The sequence below is a fragment of the Trachurus trachurus genome (genome assembly GCF_905171665.1).
Source record: "Trachurus trachurus genome assembly, chromosome: 11".
Lineage (NCBI taxonomy): Eukaryota > Metazoa > Chordata > Actinopteri > Carangiformes > Carangidae > Trachurus > Trachurus trachurus.
In genome coordinates this window covers 7,384,375-7,403,887 of record NC_139904.1, presented here as the reverse complement: position 1 = coordinate 7,403,887, position 19,513 = coordinate 7,384,375, and the positions used below count along the sequence as shown (strand labels likewise).

Sequence of the window (19,513 nt, the reverse complement as noted above, 5' to 3'; positions counted from 1 at the left end):
TGACGTTATAGGGGAGTTATTTCACTGAGCTTTCAATGGGTGGTCTTGGAGCAAATAAAAGCATTTGTGCATCTTTTGGAACGATAATAAAAATCAAGGAGCCTGATTATAACGTGACTACGAGCTCCAGCCTCTAAGCAGTTGAACCGATGCCTCTGATATGTGAACAAAAGTGTTATTTTCTGGGGTTTCACACGAGACAAAGGGCCAGTAAACGTGATGTCAGGTCTGAGAGAGGACAGCCTGACACCCATTGTCTCTGCAGAGGGAGAGAGGACTTGTCAGGACAAATGCAGATACACAGTATTCATCATTGTTAGTGATGAATCAGTTTCTGCGGTATAGTGGACAGAATAATAATACTTAGAAACATAGTCTGCCTTTTTTGAAAAGGTTATTTTTGTGCCAAATAAATGACAAAGATTGTTTTACTTTAACTTGAAAACCATTTTAAACTTCATTTAAACCCAGAACAGTATTTATCTAATCAGTGAAGCCCTTTATTTTCTAATAATAATAATAAAAATAATAATAATGGGGGGGGGATCGTGCCTTTTCGATAGCGGCTCCGAAATACTGGAACTCCCTACCCCCTGAATTACATTTTATTAATGACTTGGCACTTTTTAAATCACATCTTAAAACTCATTTATTTAGACAGGCTTTTAATATTGAGTAACTTTTGCCTTTTGATATGCATTTTATCGTTCTCTTGCTTTTCTATCTGCTATGTTACTCAATGACATTTGTCACTTGCAATGTAATTTCTTTCTGTAAAGCACTTTGATCATCTTTCTGACGTTGTAAGGTGCTATATAAATAAACTTTATTATTATTAAAAACAGTATTAATCAACAATCAGGCAGTAATAATACACAGTGACAATAAAACAATAGCAGTGATAAAACAAAAACAATCATACGAGTAAAATTATTGTGTAGCTAATAAGGCCAAGTTAAAAACAAATCAATTTTAGGAAGATAAATAATAATTTAAAAAAAGATGCCATACTCAGATCAATAACTATATGCTCTATTAAAAAGGAATGTTTTAAGTCGATTTTTGAAAATAGAGAGGGTATCTGCCCCACGAATTTGAATTGGAAGTTGATTTCAGAGAAGTGGCTCCCACACTACTTTTTAATACTCTACTGTAGGCACAGCCAGCAAGCCTGCATTTTGGGATCGCAGAGTCTTATTTGGGTGGTAGGGAACTATTAAGGTCCCTAGAGAACTATAAAGTTAGAGATGGAGACTGTCTCTAATGGTCTTTTAAAAACTTTTTTGTTTTACATTGAATTTAAACAATTCACTTAATGTCCATGGAAACTTTTTGATGTTGTCTGGCTGATGTAATTTATAATAACACCAGGTGCAGATGGGGCAAGGGGCCTGATGACACTGTTTTGTTTCCCCTTGTGCAGGACTGTGGAGTTACCTGCAGGGGACGCTGCTGAGGCGTTATGCAGAGGAAAACAACGGTATCAACGTGCTCGCTGGGCCCGTCTTTGATTATAACTACGACGGCCTCCGTGACACCACAGAGAAGATAAAAGAGTAAGGGCCGCACTCAACCACTAGAGGTCCTCGCTGGATTACTCTACCACTGGTTTTACATTTTTGCTTTTAGTTCAGAGTTTTCCGCACTGCTCAACGAGTGCACTATTAAATAACACATGTTTCAAAGGAGGTTAAATCGAAAGCAACTGGACTTAGTTATTTGTATAATAACTAAGTCCAGTTGCTTTCGATTTAACCTCCTTTGAAATACTATGACCTGGACAAATGAGAATATGCACCGGCTAAATAACACATGTATTTACACAATTAAAGCCTCTGAAAAGTGGTTTGCAGTTGCTGAATCTGGCATGTAAGTCCAACAAAACCCCTAAAAAAACAACAACTCTATCAGTCATCTGGTTAGTAACTCTCAGTGCGTTATTCCCTCCAGGTTTTCCCCCGACGCTTTCCCCGTCCCCACCCACTTCTACACTGTTGTGACGAGCTGTCAGGAGCTGAACCAGACGCTGGAGGAGTGTGACGGAGCCCTCAAGGTCTTCTCCTTTCTGCTTCCTAACAGACCGGACAACAGCGAGGCGTGTAATGTAAGTTCAAACGAATTCCACCAGGGGGCAGCGCCGTCCCATCTGCCGTCAAAGTCAAAGTCAAAGTCAAAGTGTCTTTATTTGTCCCAAACAGGGAAAATTGATTTGCAGCCAGGAAGATCCGCACATTCAAACACATACACAAATAGACAACACCAAATAACATGTAACATATAACGTATCATCATGGGCAGATTAAAAGGACCTACTGCAAGATAAAATATGATTAAAAAGTGCCAATAATGTACACTGTACAAACAAATAATAAACAGCAGGGGCCTAAAGTGCAAATGCAACAGGTTACAACAGCCATAAACAGTCTGTATATACATACAATTAATTATCTACTGTTTAGCAACTGAATGGCCGTGGGGACAAAGGAAACCTTAAATCTCTTGGTGCGAAGAGCAGGCACCTTCCACCGACGGCCTGAGGGCAACAATACAAACTCAGACTGGAGGGGGTGATCCACACACTCCAGAATCAAGAACTTGCCTGCTATACATATCAGTAAGCTGCATTTGACTCCTCCCTGTAACCTTACTGGCCGCTGCAGCTGCATCAGCATCAGCCGGGCCAGACTGTTGAGTCATCCGAACAGATAGATGAAATATGGTTGAATCCTTTGGGGAGATTCCCTCATATAATAAATTCATCCATCGTCTTCCGCTTATCTGGGGTAGCAGTCTGAGCAGGGACACCCAGAATTCTCTCTAACTGGACACTTCATCCATCTCTTACGGGAGGAGCCCAAGGCGTTCCCAGTCCAGCAGAGTCACATAGTCCTGGGTCTTCCCTGGGGCCTCCTCAGAAAAGAGGAACATGCACAAAATACATGAACACAAGAAAGAGTATTGCTAAATATCAAAAATCTATATCAATATGGTGTATCAAAAACAAAAAGAAAACTGACAAAGACAAAAGTTAAATCAGATATATTTGAGGGTGAATTTCAGTTTGTCGAATTTTTTTTATAGTTCTTGAATTTTTTTTGTACATTTATTACATGACTAATGCGAACTTGGACCATTTGTTGCGGCAATGAGTCATGAGTGAATTTCTGATACATTTCAAATATCCCGACCTGTCAAAAAAACCTCTCACGAGATAGAATTATGCCAAACTCCCACCTATTATGACTCATTAACTATGGACTCAAAAACTCAAAAAAGAAACATTCTTTGTTCTTCATCCAGAAAGCTCGAAAAACAAAATTTATATTCCTTGACTTCAAGGCTAAACCACTGTAGCAAGTCGGCCAAGTGCAGACAGTTGAATCCAGGGCTGTGTGGTATTACCCCTCCAGATCATTGTGGACACCAAATCAGTGCTTTGTTTTGAGAGGGCTGTAGAATTGATCGGTTCATGGAAGATATCAGATGTTTTCTGCATGAAACGTCCTCTGAGTCATACCGAAGAGATCGTCATAGAACAGTCAGAACTGACGCAGAAAGAGTCATATTATGATATATTGGCAAATTAAAGTGTTTTTCCAGACAATGCTTTATATGGAGGCATTATTGTTACTTTGTTATTTGTAAATATCTCAATCTGTGTTTGTGTGATGAGATGTGAGATCTGTAAATGTGTACTGACATTTGTGTGTGTGTATATGAATCTGCAAATGTGTGTTTAGAATCTTTGTGCGTACTGTAATCAGATTTGTAAGTGAAGACAAATCTGCAAATGCGTGCAAAGATCTGTAAGTGAGCATAAATCCGTAAACGTGTAAACAGAAATTTTGGTACACTTTGGTACACATCTACAAATGCGTACGGCAAATGTAACTTTCCCTTTGCCCTGAGCTGAGGCTCACAGGCTCAGTCTGCCAGGCTGCAGTGTAGCATCCCGTGTCTTTGCTGGGCTGAGGATAATAGCGGAGTTAACGCATTTATAGTGTTATAATGATGTTGGAAAGAATCCCTACCTTTTCCTCCCAAATGACAGCTGTGCTTTTCTTGGCTCTAAGGCGAGGGATTCTCCAGGCAGGGACTGATTTCAGTGAGTGAAATACAGCAGTGTGAGTGTGGTGGTGGTGTGTGTGTGTGCGTGCGTGTGTGTGGGTGGGGGGGTTTCACGGTCAGTGAGATGACGATGAAGTACTTGATAGCATCTATGGTTGAAAGATGGGGAAATCAGCAGTGCTTGTTTCTGTCCGTCGTGTCATTTAACCAATGTTTTGTCCACCAGCTGCGCAGGTCACGTAACTTAAAACTTTATTGAAGACCTCTCTGTCTGCTTCTCTCCTATCTATAACAGTTTTACCAGAAATTTGCTAATATTTCCTTTGAAACTGATGCCAATTGCCAATATTGCTGGAAACCCCATATTTTTTATGCTAGGTGCTTAGTGGACGGGGGTTAGCTAATGAACCTGTGAGCCTGAGCTCAGGGCAAAGGGAAAGTCACACACAAATCTTTTTACTGATACTTACAGATCTGTCTAGGTATTTACAGAACTGTTTACACCTTTACATACATACACATTTACAGATGTATGTACACTTACAGATCTTTGCACGCGTTTGCAGATTTGTCTTCACTTGCGAATCTGACTACAGTACAGACAAGGATTTGACTGACACATTTACAAATCTTATTACGCACAGATTCTGAACACACATGTTCACATTCATGTACATACACACCAATGTCAGTACACATTTACAGATCACATCATCATACAAACACAGATTAAGATAGACATTTGCAAATAATAAAGTAACAATAATACCTCTATAGCTTTAATGCTTTTTAAATTTTTTATCCCTGATTAAAACCATCATGAATGCTATATACAGTATGTAAGTACCAGTTCCATGTGAGTGCAGTTGTGGTGAACAGTTATGGGTAATCATTAATCTTTGTCAGTCTTCGATGGTTTACAGACATTTAATTGAACTCTTGAATGAAAATGCCATGCTCCACTGCAAACGGCTGCTGTTTATAGGAAATGGAAACTTTAGACACGGTTCCGTATTTTCAGGGGCCTCAATGAGGCTCTGCAAGTGCTCAACTGGTCTAGCGTGATAAACATCCTTTACATCTGTATATATACACTGCAATCTAGACTATCTGGACTACGATGTAAATGGCACGAAAGGATGAGTGATTGAAACCCAAACAGAAACCACACTTGTGTTTTTCTCCTTTTGCTCCAATGAGTCATCAGTTTTGTTGATGCAGAAACCGATGTCACTTAACTTCCTTTAGCACTGTCATAACTTCCATTAGCACTTTAGTTCACATACCAATAAAACATGACTGTGGTCTAACAAACACCCTACAAGTATAGTATTTGGTTTCATTACATCAGTAATTTCTCAATCAGCTGCTAACTGTAGGAGTGCATTTGTTAGGGACTATTTTCAGTGGTGTTTGAACTTCCATCTCTGTGCAACATGTGGCTTTCACCGTGCATGCTAACTATAGAGTGGATTTCAGATGGATGAATACATTATATTGAATGCAATAGATACATTGTCAGTGCCATTTCCACAGCAATGAAAAAGAGGTGCTCTCTGCAGTGTAGAAGGATAAAAGCTATAGAGAGCTACAGTATAAGACATAAAGACAGTTAAAAAAGAAGAAGCTTTAAAACATACAGTAGGTGAATAAGATAACAGTAAAAAAAAAAAAGAATCACATTCGCAATAAATAACCCTTATTTCACTGAAAAAAGTGCATTTAGTCATTATTTAGGGCCGCCATTATGTTTGCATAAAAACAGTTTTTTAAACAGTCTGTCCTTGTTTCTATTGTCTAGTCTACTTGTGTTAAAATGACTAAGAAAAAGATGAAGATAAACAGGGTAATTTTGGTCGAGTGTTTAGAGCACATCTGGTATACAGTATAGTCTGAAGCAGTGATCGCAGGTTTGACTCCTTTGTCTTCACTATGACGTAACTGCCTAATAATACATTCCAGTTACAGTACAATAGGCCCCAGGTACAAACAGTTGAATCCAATGAAGTCCTGGGCTGTGTGCATGTTCCCCGTAAAATCAGTGCTTTGTATTGAGAGGCCTTGTTTGGTTTCAGGGAAGATTCATCACCAGATATTTTCTGCATGAAACGTCCTTTGAGTCACACCGAGGATATACGTAGACCAGTCAGTACAAATTGAAGTGACGCAGAAAGAGTCATATTGTGCGATATTGGCAAATGAAAGTGTTTGTCCAGACATCGCTTATAACTCACTTCAGTGTGAATGAAGTGTTTACGTGATTAGCATAGAGAGACTGACCTGCACTCTCCGCAAAGTGCAAAGAGAAAGAGCTTTGGCTTCATTCTGAAGTAAATATGTTTCCCCTTTTAGAGTATAAACTCTGCTGCCGTCAGAATCGCTCTGGAAAGTTAAGCTCTCAAGAGTTTGGCTCGTTGTTTATAGAAATCCAGGTCTCTGTGAGTCACATCTCTCTCCATTTTGCATAGCAACCCTTCTTGGTAGAGATGACACTGACTGAGGATGAGGCTACAAGTATAGTAAAGTGCTAAAAACTGACAATTAACTGACAGTAAAAGCTTGACTGTTGACAAAATTGGTTCATACAGTATAACTGTTTACCCTCGCCAAAGCACCAAACTAGTTTCCACCCAACTTTCTGGTGATAAGAGACAAACCCTTTAAAGGGATAGTTCAACATTTTTGGCAAATTCGCCTACTGTATTGCCATAATCCCTGTAGTCTGTAGTAGGGTTTTAATTATCGGTGCTTTAAGATCCGCAGGGCAGAGACGTGAGCTGCTCAGCGAGCACAATGGAGATGAATGGTACAGGTCCCCTCCCCTGTCCCTCATCAAACTCATCAAATACACTCTCGTGGACAAGTTGTGACCTTCACATTCACCACGCTTTGAAATAATCATGTTATGTTACGCCCAGCAGCCGTGTCTGGAATGTAGTTCCGGCTACGCATTTGCCTTGAAAACTACTCTGTTTCGTAATGTTACATGATTATTTCATAGCGTGGTGAATGTGCAGGCCATTGTGTTCGCTGAGCAGCTCGCATCTCTGCCCCGTGGATCTCAAAACAACATGCACCGACAAATAAAGGTAATTAACCTACTCCTATGACTATAGCGATTATAGCAATGGGTGAATTTTCCCTTCAAGTATTGGTGCCGATTGCGTCTGTGTTTTCAACACAGCAGTTTTGTTTCTCTGGAAATAGTGGTGGTGGTGAAAATGTTTTACATACTGTATTTGGTGTTGAGATGGTTGTGCAATTTGGTGGATGGTGTCTGATTAATGTGGATTGTTTGGCCTTGGCAGAGGAAGACATTTTGCTGGATGCTATTATCAGTGTGATTTATTGTAAATTCTTATGGACTTGGTTAATATTAGGGATGCTTTTAATAGGTCAGTCATAGCAGATGCTTATAAGACCAATAATGGTTGGGATGTATTTACTGTAAAAGGTGGCTGAAATTCACCACGGAATTTGCGGTAAAAAAAAAAAAAAAAAAAGGAGTAAAAATTGCCTAATGTTTCTGGGTGGGGAGCTGAAGATGAAGGAAATCTGATACTGTTACTTACTGAATCTCCCCTGTGATAATTGTACAACAATGTAGAAGTTGTGTTAGGTCAGCTGAAAGTCCATTTAATCCTGGTTTAATGAGTATACCCCCTCCCTCATACATGTTGTCTCTTCAATTTGTACAAAGACATTTTACACATATTCTTCTTTAGTTGTTTCTGGCGGTTTGTGCATGATTGAGTTGATTTAAGCCACGAGGAAACAGTGGGGGAGAAAACAGCTGGATAAAGGGAACCGGGATTTGACAAAAAACCAACAAGCACTGAAAGCCAGGTAGCATGTTGTGACACATTGTTATCACATGTGGTGAACTGGCTGCCTCCAAAAAAGTTGAGATTTTTCCTCTGTGTGCCGTGGGAAAAAAAAACAGCGCACTGCCTGGGCACCGCTACGGACACAGACACTCCAATCACGGCAACCGCCATAGGCAGGAAAATAAAGCTGTTTAAATTTGATGAAAGCTCGGAGGGCAATAGAAAGCAAAGGGGAAACGGCAAGGGAGGAGGAAGATTAGCAAATAGATTGAAAGGGCACTGCTGACAAAAGGCAGGCAAAGTTATCATTAAAACTGGGTGAGGAGGATAATCACATTAGGGGGTGTGTGGGAATCAGGTGCTGTGGAAAGCTGCAGACATTCCAGGATAGTCGGGAGTGGCGTGTCTGTGGGAAAGTCAGTAAATGGAAATAACATATGATTAAGCTGTGACTTCTGCTCATTCATTACGTGCGCCACTCTGAGCGTGATATGTTTTTGTTCCCCAAGTAAATGCGATGTTTTCGAAAGAAGCACGGTGCCTTTTTGGTTCTCTTATGTTTCCCATTACTGGCTATTTTTTTCCCCCTAAAACTGGGCTGAATGGGCTCTATGCACAGCTCCACTACTTCCTGAATTTAAGGCAGCTCCTGCTGTCTGACTACTCAGACACACCTGGATTAATCAGTTTGTCCAATAATGTAAGACAGGAAATAAAGGAGCTGCCTTAAGTTCAGGAAGTAGTGGAGCTGTGCATAGAGCCCATTTGGTTGAAGAGAAGCTTCAAAATGACAGCAAGTTTGTTTTGTTGTCCATGGGCCTATCCCATTCTTACATTACAGCAGCTCAATAACATTCAGACAGAACTTCTTCAAATTTGGCACAAACTTTCACTGCGACTCAAGGATGAGCGGATTCGATTTGCCGGTCAAAAGTCAGGGTGACAGTTTCCTTCCTTGGAAGGTCGTTTCTCCAAAACCACCTAAAATTCAGTTTAAAACCTTTAAGCTCATTATTTACAAGAGCTTCTGTCTTTTTTGAGGTCACGACATGCGAGCTGAGGGGGAATCTCCTTGCTGTTGCCAAAACACTACACTACAGCTGTACAAGTATTGTGCAAACACAGGGCTCAAAAATAACTCCCAGGGACTTATTCTCTCTTTTGTAGCTATATGTAATATATTAAAGTTGTACTATGGAAAGATGAGTCAGACATAGTTTCATACATTAATTTGTGCAAAATTGCAAAAATGATTTGGTGTGTCACACACAGCGGTTTGCAGGAATTCGACTCCCACACAACTACTGTAGAAGAGAAATCGGGGGGCTCTTCCCTTTTCACTTTGCATGCAATGTATTTACAGCATTTCTGGTAATTTTTCTACACAATTGAATCACAGGAGCTCAGGAAAATTAGATTTCTATATAGTCATGTCTTGCCTTTTTATTGCCATGCTTTTTATTATGTAGCAGGGCTCCAGACTGCCCCTGAATGGAGGCATTTTACCTGTAAAATTTGAGACAGTGCAAGTATATGTTTCATCCACTTGCGCCTCGGCCTCCAGAGGTCACTGTCGGTTGAACTTTTTTGTAGGTCATAGAAAACAAAGGTGTCATATCTGTTTTTTTTAGTTAATTTCAGAGCTCCAAGAAGAGGACCTGACAAACCAATGAGGTCAATATGACTTCATGCCACAACACAGCAGCTGCACACAATATAACTCAAGTATAATGAAAATACAATAGTACACCAATGTAAAAAAAAAAAAAAAAAGAAGTATTATTACTCTTACTATTAGTGCTATTTACGTACCAAAGGTAGAAATATTCTGACATAACAGTATAATTATGGTTGAGTTCAATTTATTAATTTTAGTATTTTCAGCCTATTCTTGTTCATTTTAGTGTCTTAAGTCCATGAACCTGTTCTACTGGAGGTGTCAGCATCGAGGGGGAGAAGAGACACATGTTTCACCTTTGCAATATGAAGCAAAGCATGAATAACGAAAATTCCCAAACTGCCCAGTTAGAAAGAAATCTGAGCCACTTTCTTCCCACCTCATTTTTCCAGCAGAGGTGCACTTTGTCTTTTTGTCAATTCATGGTGAGTAGCAGCTCTGATTGGTATCATGACAGCAGTTTGAAGTGTGGGAGGTTTTTCCATAACATCACACAGCTGCAGCTCTGAGAATCAAAGCTCTGCTGTCAAATACATTCACAGACACATCTATAAAACTACTGCTGATATCATCTCTTATCGGAGTAGAAATGCTATTGAGTTGGAGTTGGGGAGTTAAACCCTCCTTCACTGGATTCCTTGCACTTTAGTTTCAAATTCACCATGTGTCATAACTTTAGACTTGATTTTACACTTGTGCTGTTCACATCTGGCATTAAAACTCCCTTCGTTTGTCCACTTGTGATCGGATATCACGTCCCCACCCTATTCAAGTAAGCTCTATAATAAAATAATATTTTAGCCATTTGAAGTAGTAAAATATTGTATACCTAACCCTAACCCTAAATATGAAACTGTTGGGACTATTTAGACAGTGACTTAAGACATCACATGAGTAAGTGGTTCTTCATTTGTTTTCACACTGCAAAAAGAATGAGTCCAGGCAACTTCTCAACACCTGTACACATCACCCGAGTCGCACGTTAATGCCGCACCTGCACCAGTTAGGTAAAAAATGAAAAAAGAGGGCTAAAGAAAGCCCCTGGCACCTTACTTCCACAATGTGACCAATCATGAGTCAGAGGGGGAAGCTACTAAACGGTTGCATACAGCACCCCCTAAACCAGCATGAGAAAGGTTTGTGGGCAGGGGAAATGTTTCCAAAGCAACAGTATGGTTTAGGTATGAAACCATTTAGTAGCTTCCCCCTCTGACTCATAATTTGTCAAATTGTGCAAGGGCAAGTAAGGTGACAGGGAGTTTCTTTAGCTCTCTTGTTTCATTTTTGACATCTTATTGGATTAGTAATGCTATTGAGTTAAGCCCCCCTTCGCTGGATTCCTCAAATTTGTGTCATGTGTTATTTTAGACTTGATTTTACACTTGTACTGTTCACATCTGGCATTAAAATGCCCATCGCTTGTGATGTTATTGGATATCACGTCCCCGCCCTATTCCCTACTGGAAAGATGATTTAATGTTCTCCGCAGGGACTGCTCGGTGTCTAAAACGGCTTTTAAGAAGGATGTACATGACCGGGAGTATTTGTATGTGCGTATATACTATATGTACAGTACAGTATATATTTTTTATTCAAGAGACCTTTTATTTTATACAAGAAGGAGATCACCCATAATTTGGCAGAAATAGATATTTAAATCTGTCAGCAAGAAACGATTCATAATGCTCCATGTAAAGTGAACTAACCTACTCTACAGTCGGATGCTGCAGCAATGGTTGACCTTCTGAGACTTTCTGGAGCTCAGCCAGGGTGATCTTTGGGTCGGCAAGGACGGCCAGCTCTAAGAAGAGTTCTGGTTGAACCAAACTTCTTCCATTAAATAATGATGGAGGCCACTGTGCAAGCCCAGATCTGTACTTTGCCACAATTCTGTCTCTGAGCTCTCGGGGCAGTTCCTTCAACCTCGTGGATCTCATTTTGCTCTGATATGCAAATGAGCTTTAAGGCCTTACTGTATTTAGATGGATATGTGCCTTTCCATATCATGTCCAAACTATTTAATTCAACACAGCTGGACTCTTTTTCCTCTTTAATTGAATTGCAAACATTTCTAAAATTCTGGGTTTGTGCTGTCATTTTGGGATGTTGGAGTGTACATTAGATTGATAAGAAATGAAATGAATTTTATTGATATTACCTTGAAGCTGCAACATAACCAATGGTGAAAAAAGACTGAATACTTCACGTCACGTACCCACTGTAACCTGGTTGCCCTCAAAACTCAGAGTTAAACCTTAAGTTACTTCACTAAATACAAATATTGTCTCAAAGCAATGTTATGAATAAGCAAAGCGAATAAAGAGAGGGTTGAATCAAGGGGTTAATTAGGTATAACAGTGTGCAATCACAAAAACAGCCATGACATTTTCTTTTGGCTGGTGACTCGTGATTGACATTATGGAATGAGTTTCATGTTAAGGTAGACTCTGAGTCATCCCATGGAATAAACAGTCGTCATGCCTCTCAGATATGTAACAGTGCAACTCAGCACGGTTTCGAATCAGTGCAACTCTCTATCTGGGCAATCTCTATCTTTACTGGAGTATATTCTGTATATAGACCCACTAGCCACAACAAGTTTCAGTTATTGCTGTGGCAAGGGAAGGCAAGGCAATTTTATTTGTATAGCCCGTTTTTACAAACAGTTTGTCTCAAAGGGCTTTACATGGCATCATAACAACATCCTCTGCCCTTTGACCCTCACATCCACTGAGGAAAAACTCCATGGAAAACCCTTTAAACAGGGAAAAATTGGAGAAACCTCAGGGTGAGCAACAAAGGAGGGATCCCTCACCCAGGACGGACAGACGTGCAAGTTCAATCTGGGTAATTTATGACTTGATCTGGATCTCAATTCATAGCTTGAATTGTATTCTTGCCATGTCAGTTGCACAATCAGTTGTTTTGAAACGACAGCCTACGTGTTTCCCTACAGAGGGGAATCCTCATCGTGTGCGTGGGCATGTGTGGTCTGGTCTGATGAGTATCACGAGTGTTTAGTATACGCACACCATGTGGAGGCCCCCTCTCCTTTGCTGTTACGAAACACACACACACACACACTGCTATAGTGGAGTGCCCCTCCACTGTGCTCTGACTCAACATTTTAACCTTTAACCTTTAATTGTCAGTGCAAGCTATTTTAGAACGGCGGAGCCGAGCTGCAGGCTGCTCAGAGCTACGCTTATAAAAAACATGTTAAACATTACGAGGCAGAGTTGTTTTCGAGGTAAATTCGTGCAAAACCGCTGATGTGTGTTCCCATCGAGGGAAGTTTTTCGGCAAGCAGTCTCTGCATTTACCTCAAAACAACTCTGTCTCCATCTCCGTTCCATTATTATCTCATAGCGTGGTGAATGTGGTGGTCGGTTTGAGCTGCGTTCATGAAGTTAAGAGGCTGCTTTAAAACTCCTCAGGCAGTGATCAGTGTCGGCGGCTTTTTGACTCGTTACTCACTGGTCGTCGGTGTTTTAGCGATGGTACAGGCTCAGGCCAGTAGAACAGGTAACAGTGTTGTTGTCTCTTCATGCGTGAGAAATACAATGTGTGGCGTGTGAGCGTGTGAACGGGTGGGAATGCGTGTGTCACACGCCAAATGCGTGAGACTTGAGAGCCCTGCTCCTGTGTTGTTACAGTAGTTCACTGCCTTTTAACAGGAAAGGGCAAATGGAACAGTGTGTTCACCAGAACTGGTGTTATTAGGGAGTAGCATAATACTGCCATGAGGACAGGAAGCAGGAAGCCATCCTCCTCTCATCACAGTTATCACAATATAAAAAGTGTAGGAGTGAAAACAACTGTCTCCACAGAGTATAACAGGTCACACTAATGTTGCATGGGTTTTTGCAGACTAAGCTGTGTTTTTGAAGTACAGTAGCACAAGATAAGTTTATTTGTATAGGCCATTTTTACAAACAGCTTGTCTTGAAGGGCTTTACACAATAAGCATAACAACAACAACATCCTCCTTAGACCCTCACAGCCACTCACAACAGTTACTTGGTAGGATGTAATTTGGTTGACATTGTCATGTTACCCCCCAAAACTCGTAATTTTACTGATCCGTTGACTAGCGACATACTAGGGTCAAAGTTAACTATATTATACCTGTAAAACTGATGACATTCCAGTCGGACTCGGCTATACTTTGTAGTTGAAGTGTTAGCATGCTAACACTATGGCTAATGCGTGGAAGCATATTTTTTTGGCTCACAATAAGCATTTGACCACCAGACTATTTGTACTGTGCGTGCGAGCAGCCAGCGTGCGAGTTGCATAGATGCCAGTCGCAGTCTCACCATTTGTTGATGCACTCGTTGATCCCGTCTGTCTTTTAGTTTTATTGTGGGAGTCCTATGATGTAATCTCTGGCATAGTTGAAGAATGTAATGGTCTGTTTGTTGCATCAAATCATCTGTCATCTCACCGACCTTTAAATCTTATCCTGCATCTTGCAATTTGAAATAACATCAGTGGGAGGAGTGTACAACAACATCTTGTTCCAGATGTTCATTTACATGATTGCAACACAGAAAACAAGCTAGCTATAGGTAGGCTACACTAAGCTAAGGCTAATGTCGTCTAAAACAACTCGGAACCAAATTGTGCCTTGTCTACAAAGAAGCTCTCGTCCACCAGCTCTCCACAAGAGTGTGGTCTGTTTCCATTGCTATACATTTTATATACACTGCCTGTCCAAAAAAAAAAAAAAGTCACACACTCTAACATTTCATTGGACCACTTCTGCTATGTCCGTCCAGAGTTGCATTCATTTTTCTCATTCTCATTGGGGTTAAGGTCTTGACTCTGTGGTCACATCGGACCACATTTCTTCCTTGAATAAGATGGTTCCCCACTATCCTCCCAGTTTTTAATAATGGGTTGGACAGTTCCTAACCAAATTTAATTTAATTTGACCCTTCTGAAACAGATTAACATCTTTTATTTGGCTATTTCCCCGGTTTCCCGTCATAACCTTTCCCGGGAATCCAGAAATAATTTTGATCAGATTTCCTGGGAATCCTGGGTCCCGGGATTAAACCCTACTTCAAACATTGTGGGATAGTGCTGTGTAAGTGCAAAGGCATCGTATCAGATTCCCTGTAATACTGAAGTTCGTGAGTATTTGACATTATGTGAGCCTTTGATTAAGGCCCCTGGAACCAACTAATGTTTAAATAGCCGACTACATCTGTAATGGGTTTCAAATGTAGCCCTTGTTACAATTACCACTTAAAAGAGCCTCTAAACAACTGTCACATGATAAAAACTGAAATGACGGTGCTGCTTGGTTTAGGTTTCTTGAGAATTGTGGAGGAAATCTGTGAAATTAATCAGTTGCCAAGGAAGCCATTAATTCAGCCTACAACAGTCTATTTTTATTAGACTTGTGCAAAACCAGGTGCAGCACATAGTGACCTGTTCCATTGCCAATAGTTCCAACTAGTTCCAACTTTTTTTTTCCTTTCTGTGTCATCCAGTTTTCCACTCTCGATGGATATTTTTTGAAAAAAGAGCATTTCTTTTATGACATCTTTAAACCACTGGGAATAAGACACGGTGTTGACTGAGCTGTAACATAGAACCTATATAATTTACCAAACTGAAAATGACAATCAGTCAAAATGTTGCTGTAAGATTAGTAAGTATATTCTGTTGGGCTTGATGAGCTGATGGATTGCAGTGTGTTTTCTGAGTGGCAACGACCACAGGAAATCCACCTTTACAGTGTCTGCAGCAATCATGGCTATTTACTTCCTAAAATCAGGAAGATGTAGCTACAGCCTTTTCTTTCCTGTGGACTCCAATGTTCTGCATTTTATATATTAGAAAGTTGCACAGGGAAAAAGACTCAACTGTAAAACCTTATAGAAAAGGCCGAAATATTCTGATACCAGTAGCAATCGTCACTGACCTCTCCTCAACCTGACACTAATCTTCAAATGATTGATCCTGTTTATTGCTCACCAGACCATGACCTTTTGTTCTCACTACTGTGTGAACTGTACAAACTGTCATAAATCCTCTGAGTGTCAGTTGACACTGATCAGCGGTCAGTCATGCGCTGAACAGCAGTCAGTGTTTATGTGTCTCCAAACCTTCACCGAAGTGTGTCTCACGGTTTTATTAGCAATGACAGAGAAATTAAATATCAACAGAATAATAACTTGTACTAGTTAAAGGGATAGTTCAACATTTTGGCAAATTGGCCCATTGCCATAATCCCTATAGTTTTAGGAGTAGGTTCATTACCTTTAATTGTCGGTGCAAGCTATTTTTTAGAACGGCGGAGCTGCGAGCTGCTCAGAGCTACACTATGGAGGCTAATGGGATTTCTTGGTTTCCCTCATCAAACTCATAAAATACACAATCCAACAACTCCAAAACGCTCTGGTGGACAAGTTGTGACCTGCACATTCACCACGCTATGAGATCATAACAGAACATTACGAGACGGAGTTGTTTTCGAGGCAAATTCATGCAAACAGCTGATGGGCGTTCCCATCAGAGGCAGTTTTTCTGCATTGGCCTCGAAAACAACTCCGTCTCGTAATGTTCCGTAACGTGGTGAATGTGCAGGTCACAACTTGTCCACTAGAGCGTTTTGGAGTTGTTGGATTGTGTATTTGATGAGTTTGAGATATTGATATTCATGATGGCTTCTTCACTACATGGTCATCATCAATGTACATGCGCTGTAGGCTTCATATTGGACCATCATTACTTGTCATCTTTCCAGACTAATAAAAATTCACAGCACAGAACAGATGGATGTGAAAACCAACTGAAACATTTATGAGAGTTGTGGGAGGGGGCTGTGGGGTTAGAGAACATTATCACCTTGGTTAAATATTGAAAAAAGCCAACAGTAACTTGAGGATTGAGACATTTTATTGAAATGTCAACACAAAATAGTTTCCCAGACCTTGACCAGAGGTTGGGACAAGTCCTGTGTGGCGTACACTCACCATTTGCCACTGTACAAGGCCAGTGCAGTGGAAGTCAACGTGCTCCAGTTTGCAAAATGCATGTGTAAGGAGACAGAGCACTGCTGGTTGATGACTGGGGTTAGGGTTTTGGAAAGGAAAAACATTTGAAACAACTGATCATTAACTATCGAAAATATACCTGCATATGTGTCACTCAGGGACACTGACACCTTTGTTTATGAGCACATTATTGAATGACTCATTTTCACAGGCAATTAATATTAGTCTTTCGCTTGTGATGCAACCTTTGTTATAGTCATAATATTATGTCTCCAAATGGCAAGAAGAACAAAGACAAATTCCCCTGAAGCTTAATCTATTATCATCGTGGATCATATCGGTCTGGGCCTGTGGTCTTATAATACGTAATGCTGACTTTTGGGATGAAGGTGTCTCAATGAGCCTTGAAAAAGAGGCAGCTGAGTAGAAAGGTGGTCAAGCAGGGACAAAGGAACATAACTGGTGCAAAACACAGGCTGTTACAGTGCTGTAATGAATAGTGGGCTTGTTTGACTCTGGCTTATATATAAGATACTCAGGCTAGATAGATATATTGACGTTCATCAGTTGCACAATGAACTCTCATCATTGGTTGCCTTTACTACAAATGTGCTACAAATTATTTCTGGATAAATCTTTCAAAATAATAATTAAAAAATACAATGGCAGGCTGATTAACAATTACTACTACTACTACTTCAGTTCAGTTTATTATATCAGCACATAAATCTGGGTATCCAGCTCTGATCTTGAAAAAACAAACAAAGACGAGAAACTCTTTGAGTAAGCAACCCATTTGTTCCCCCACCAACTCCATTGATGTAACCATCTTTCTATAAACACTTCTTTCTATAATGTATGTGATTTTTTCCATTGTGTAAATATTCCTTAGAATTGTTCGCCATTCATCATAGGTGGGGGTATCCTGTTTAAGCCATCTGTTTTCATCCGTCATAGGGTCTTTTGCCAGGTCAACTTCTAGTGCGTTGTTCGCTGTAGCAAAACTTGACTTCCAAAAATTGTCTAAAAATGGGCATTGCCAATATATATATAAGGCAAGGCAAGGCAATTTTATTTGTATAGCCCGTTTTTACAAACAGTTTGTCTCAAAGGGCTTTACATGGCATCGTAACAACATCCTCTGTCCTTAGACCCTCACATCGACTGAGGAAAAACTCCATGGAAAACCCTTTTAACAGGGAAAAATCGGAGAAACCTCAGGGTGAGCAACAGAGGAGGGATCCCTCACCCAGGACGGACATATAAGTGGGTTGCTACTGTATGTTTTCACCTCTAAGGCAGGGTGGTTTACAGAATGACCTTTTATGTGACTTTTTTTTCTTTCATTGTGGTAATTCCCAGGTGAATAATTGGCATATGACATACTGGAGTATGGCATTTTATTTCCAGTGACCTTCACCCAGATTGCTGAGATACGTATTCATCAACATACTTTCTGTCGTAACTTGATGAGTTCTTTTGTGTAGTAGTATTTTGCTACATTTGCCAAATGATGCAACCGTGCGATACTGCCAGTGCCAAAGAGGGTTGCACTGCAGGTTTTAAAACTGGTTGAGATTGCTGAGCTGGTGCCTGTGGACCAATGGCATCAAATAAGAGAAAAGACAATAAACAAGGTGTAAAAATGGTGTTTTGCCAACAGTGATTTGAAGTCAGAGCTTTTAAGACCTGATGGAAATGTACCGCAGAGAGGATTTCGTCAGTCATCAGGTATTTAGGTTGGGAGAGTTAACAAGGCCTACCTCATAGACAAGACAGACGAGCCAAACCTCAATATTTGCAGTGGATGAATTTACTGCAGATGAATGACTATCATTCAGAGCACCAAATTAAAATATGTTTATTAGTATAAAATGTATGTAAGTATGTTATAAGTATCTAATAATTCTCTGCTCAGATACACAAGCAGATGCTGGATGAATGATTATTTGCAGCTGTACAGATGATCACGTCACCTTTGTTGATGCTTTTGTGCTCATTCTTGAATTTATTTGAATCACACCAGAGCAGATCTTGTTGACGGGGAACTCTTATGAATATCCGCCAGTGGTCTTTGATCTGACCACATGATTTATTAGACTAATTAACATTTTGATGAACAGTAAATGGCGAAGTTTCTTGCAGCTTCTCGGATTTCATGCACAACTCCAGTGCTTCCACAGCGTCATCCTATCCCTAAGGTGAAACTGTAGCAGAGATCTGTCAACAAGATGACATCTCTTTTACTTGATTATGAAACTGTAGAGACCGACAAACTGGTTTTGAATGAAGTAAAATCTGCATTGAGGTATTGCACTGAAGAATGGTTTGTTTTTCTTGTTATGATTAACTTGGGGGAGTGACTAATTGTTATAGAGGTTATTCAGCTGTCCTTGGGGCACGGGGAGTTCTTTTCATGAGCGTTTAAATGAGTCAGACAGTGTTGTTATCTAAACCTTTTATGAAATGTAATAAAAAGAGTAACCATTTCCCTGTCTCTGTGACACATGTTCAGTACACACAATTAGCGTAATTAATGAACTGCATGTCAGCATGTGTCATGTTGTTTTCTTATTTATTTTTTATTTTACCTTTATTTTACCAGGCAGATTGCTTGAGATAAAAAACTATCTATTTTCCAAGCAAGGCCTGGCCAAGAAAGCAGAAAACAAGATACACACAAAGAAGAAGGGACAGACATTAGAGAGAGAGAAAAGAGAGAAAAAATAAATGGTAAATGATGTCCAGAGCCCTATGTTCAATGCACAACAATACACACTAAAAGAACCCTAATCCAGTGATGCTAAAATACTAAACAGTAAAACATTTACACGCTCCATAATTTGCCATTAAAAAGCCATTAAGTCTGGTTTTAAAATCGGAAATAGTGATAAATGCCTGTAGTTTTAGTGTTTTTTGGAGATCGTTCC

At 40.1% G+C, this 19,513-nt stretch overlaps 1 protein-coding gene across 1 annotated transcript in view; it reads left to right on the top strand.

Moving 5' to 3' along the window:
* Positions 1 to 19,513, top strand: part of enpp2l (ectonucleotide pyrophosphatase/phosphodiesterase 2-like) — a 44,887-nt gene that overhangs the window by 23,057 nt on the left and 2,317 nt on the right. The window contains exons 23-24 of the mRNA XM_083981613.1: positions 1,424 to 1,556; positions 1,951 to 2,104. Of these exons, the coding sequence (XP_083837739.1) occupies positions 1,424 to 1,556; positions 1,951 to 2,104 (287 nt within the window). The remainder of the gene's footprint in view (positions 1 to 1,423; positions 1,557 to 1,950; positions 2,105 to 19,513) is intronic.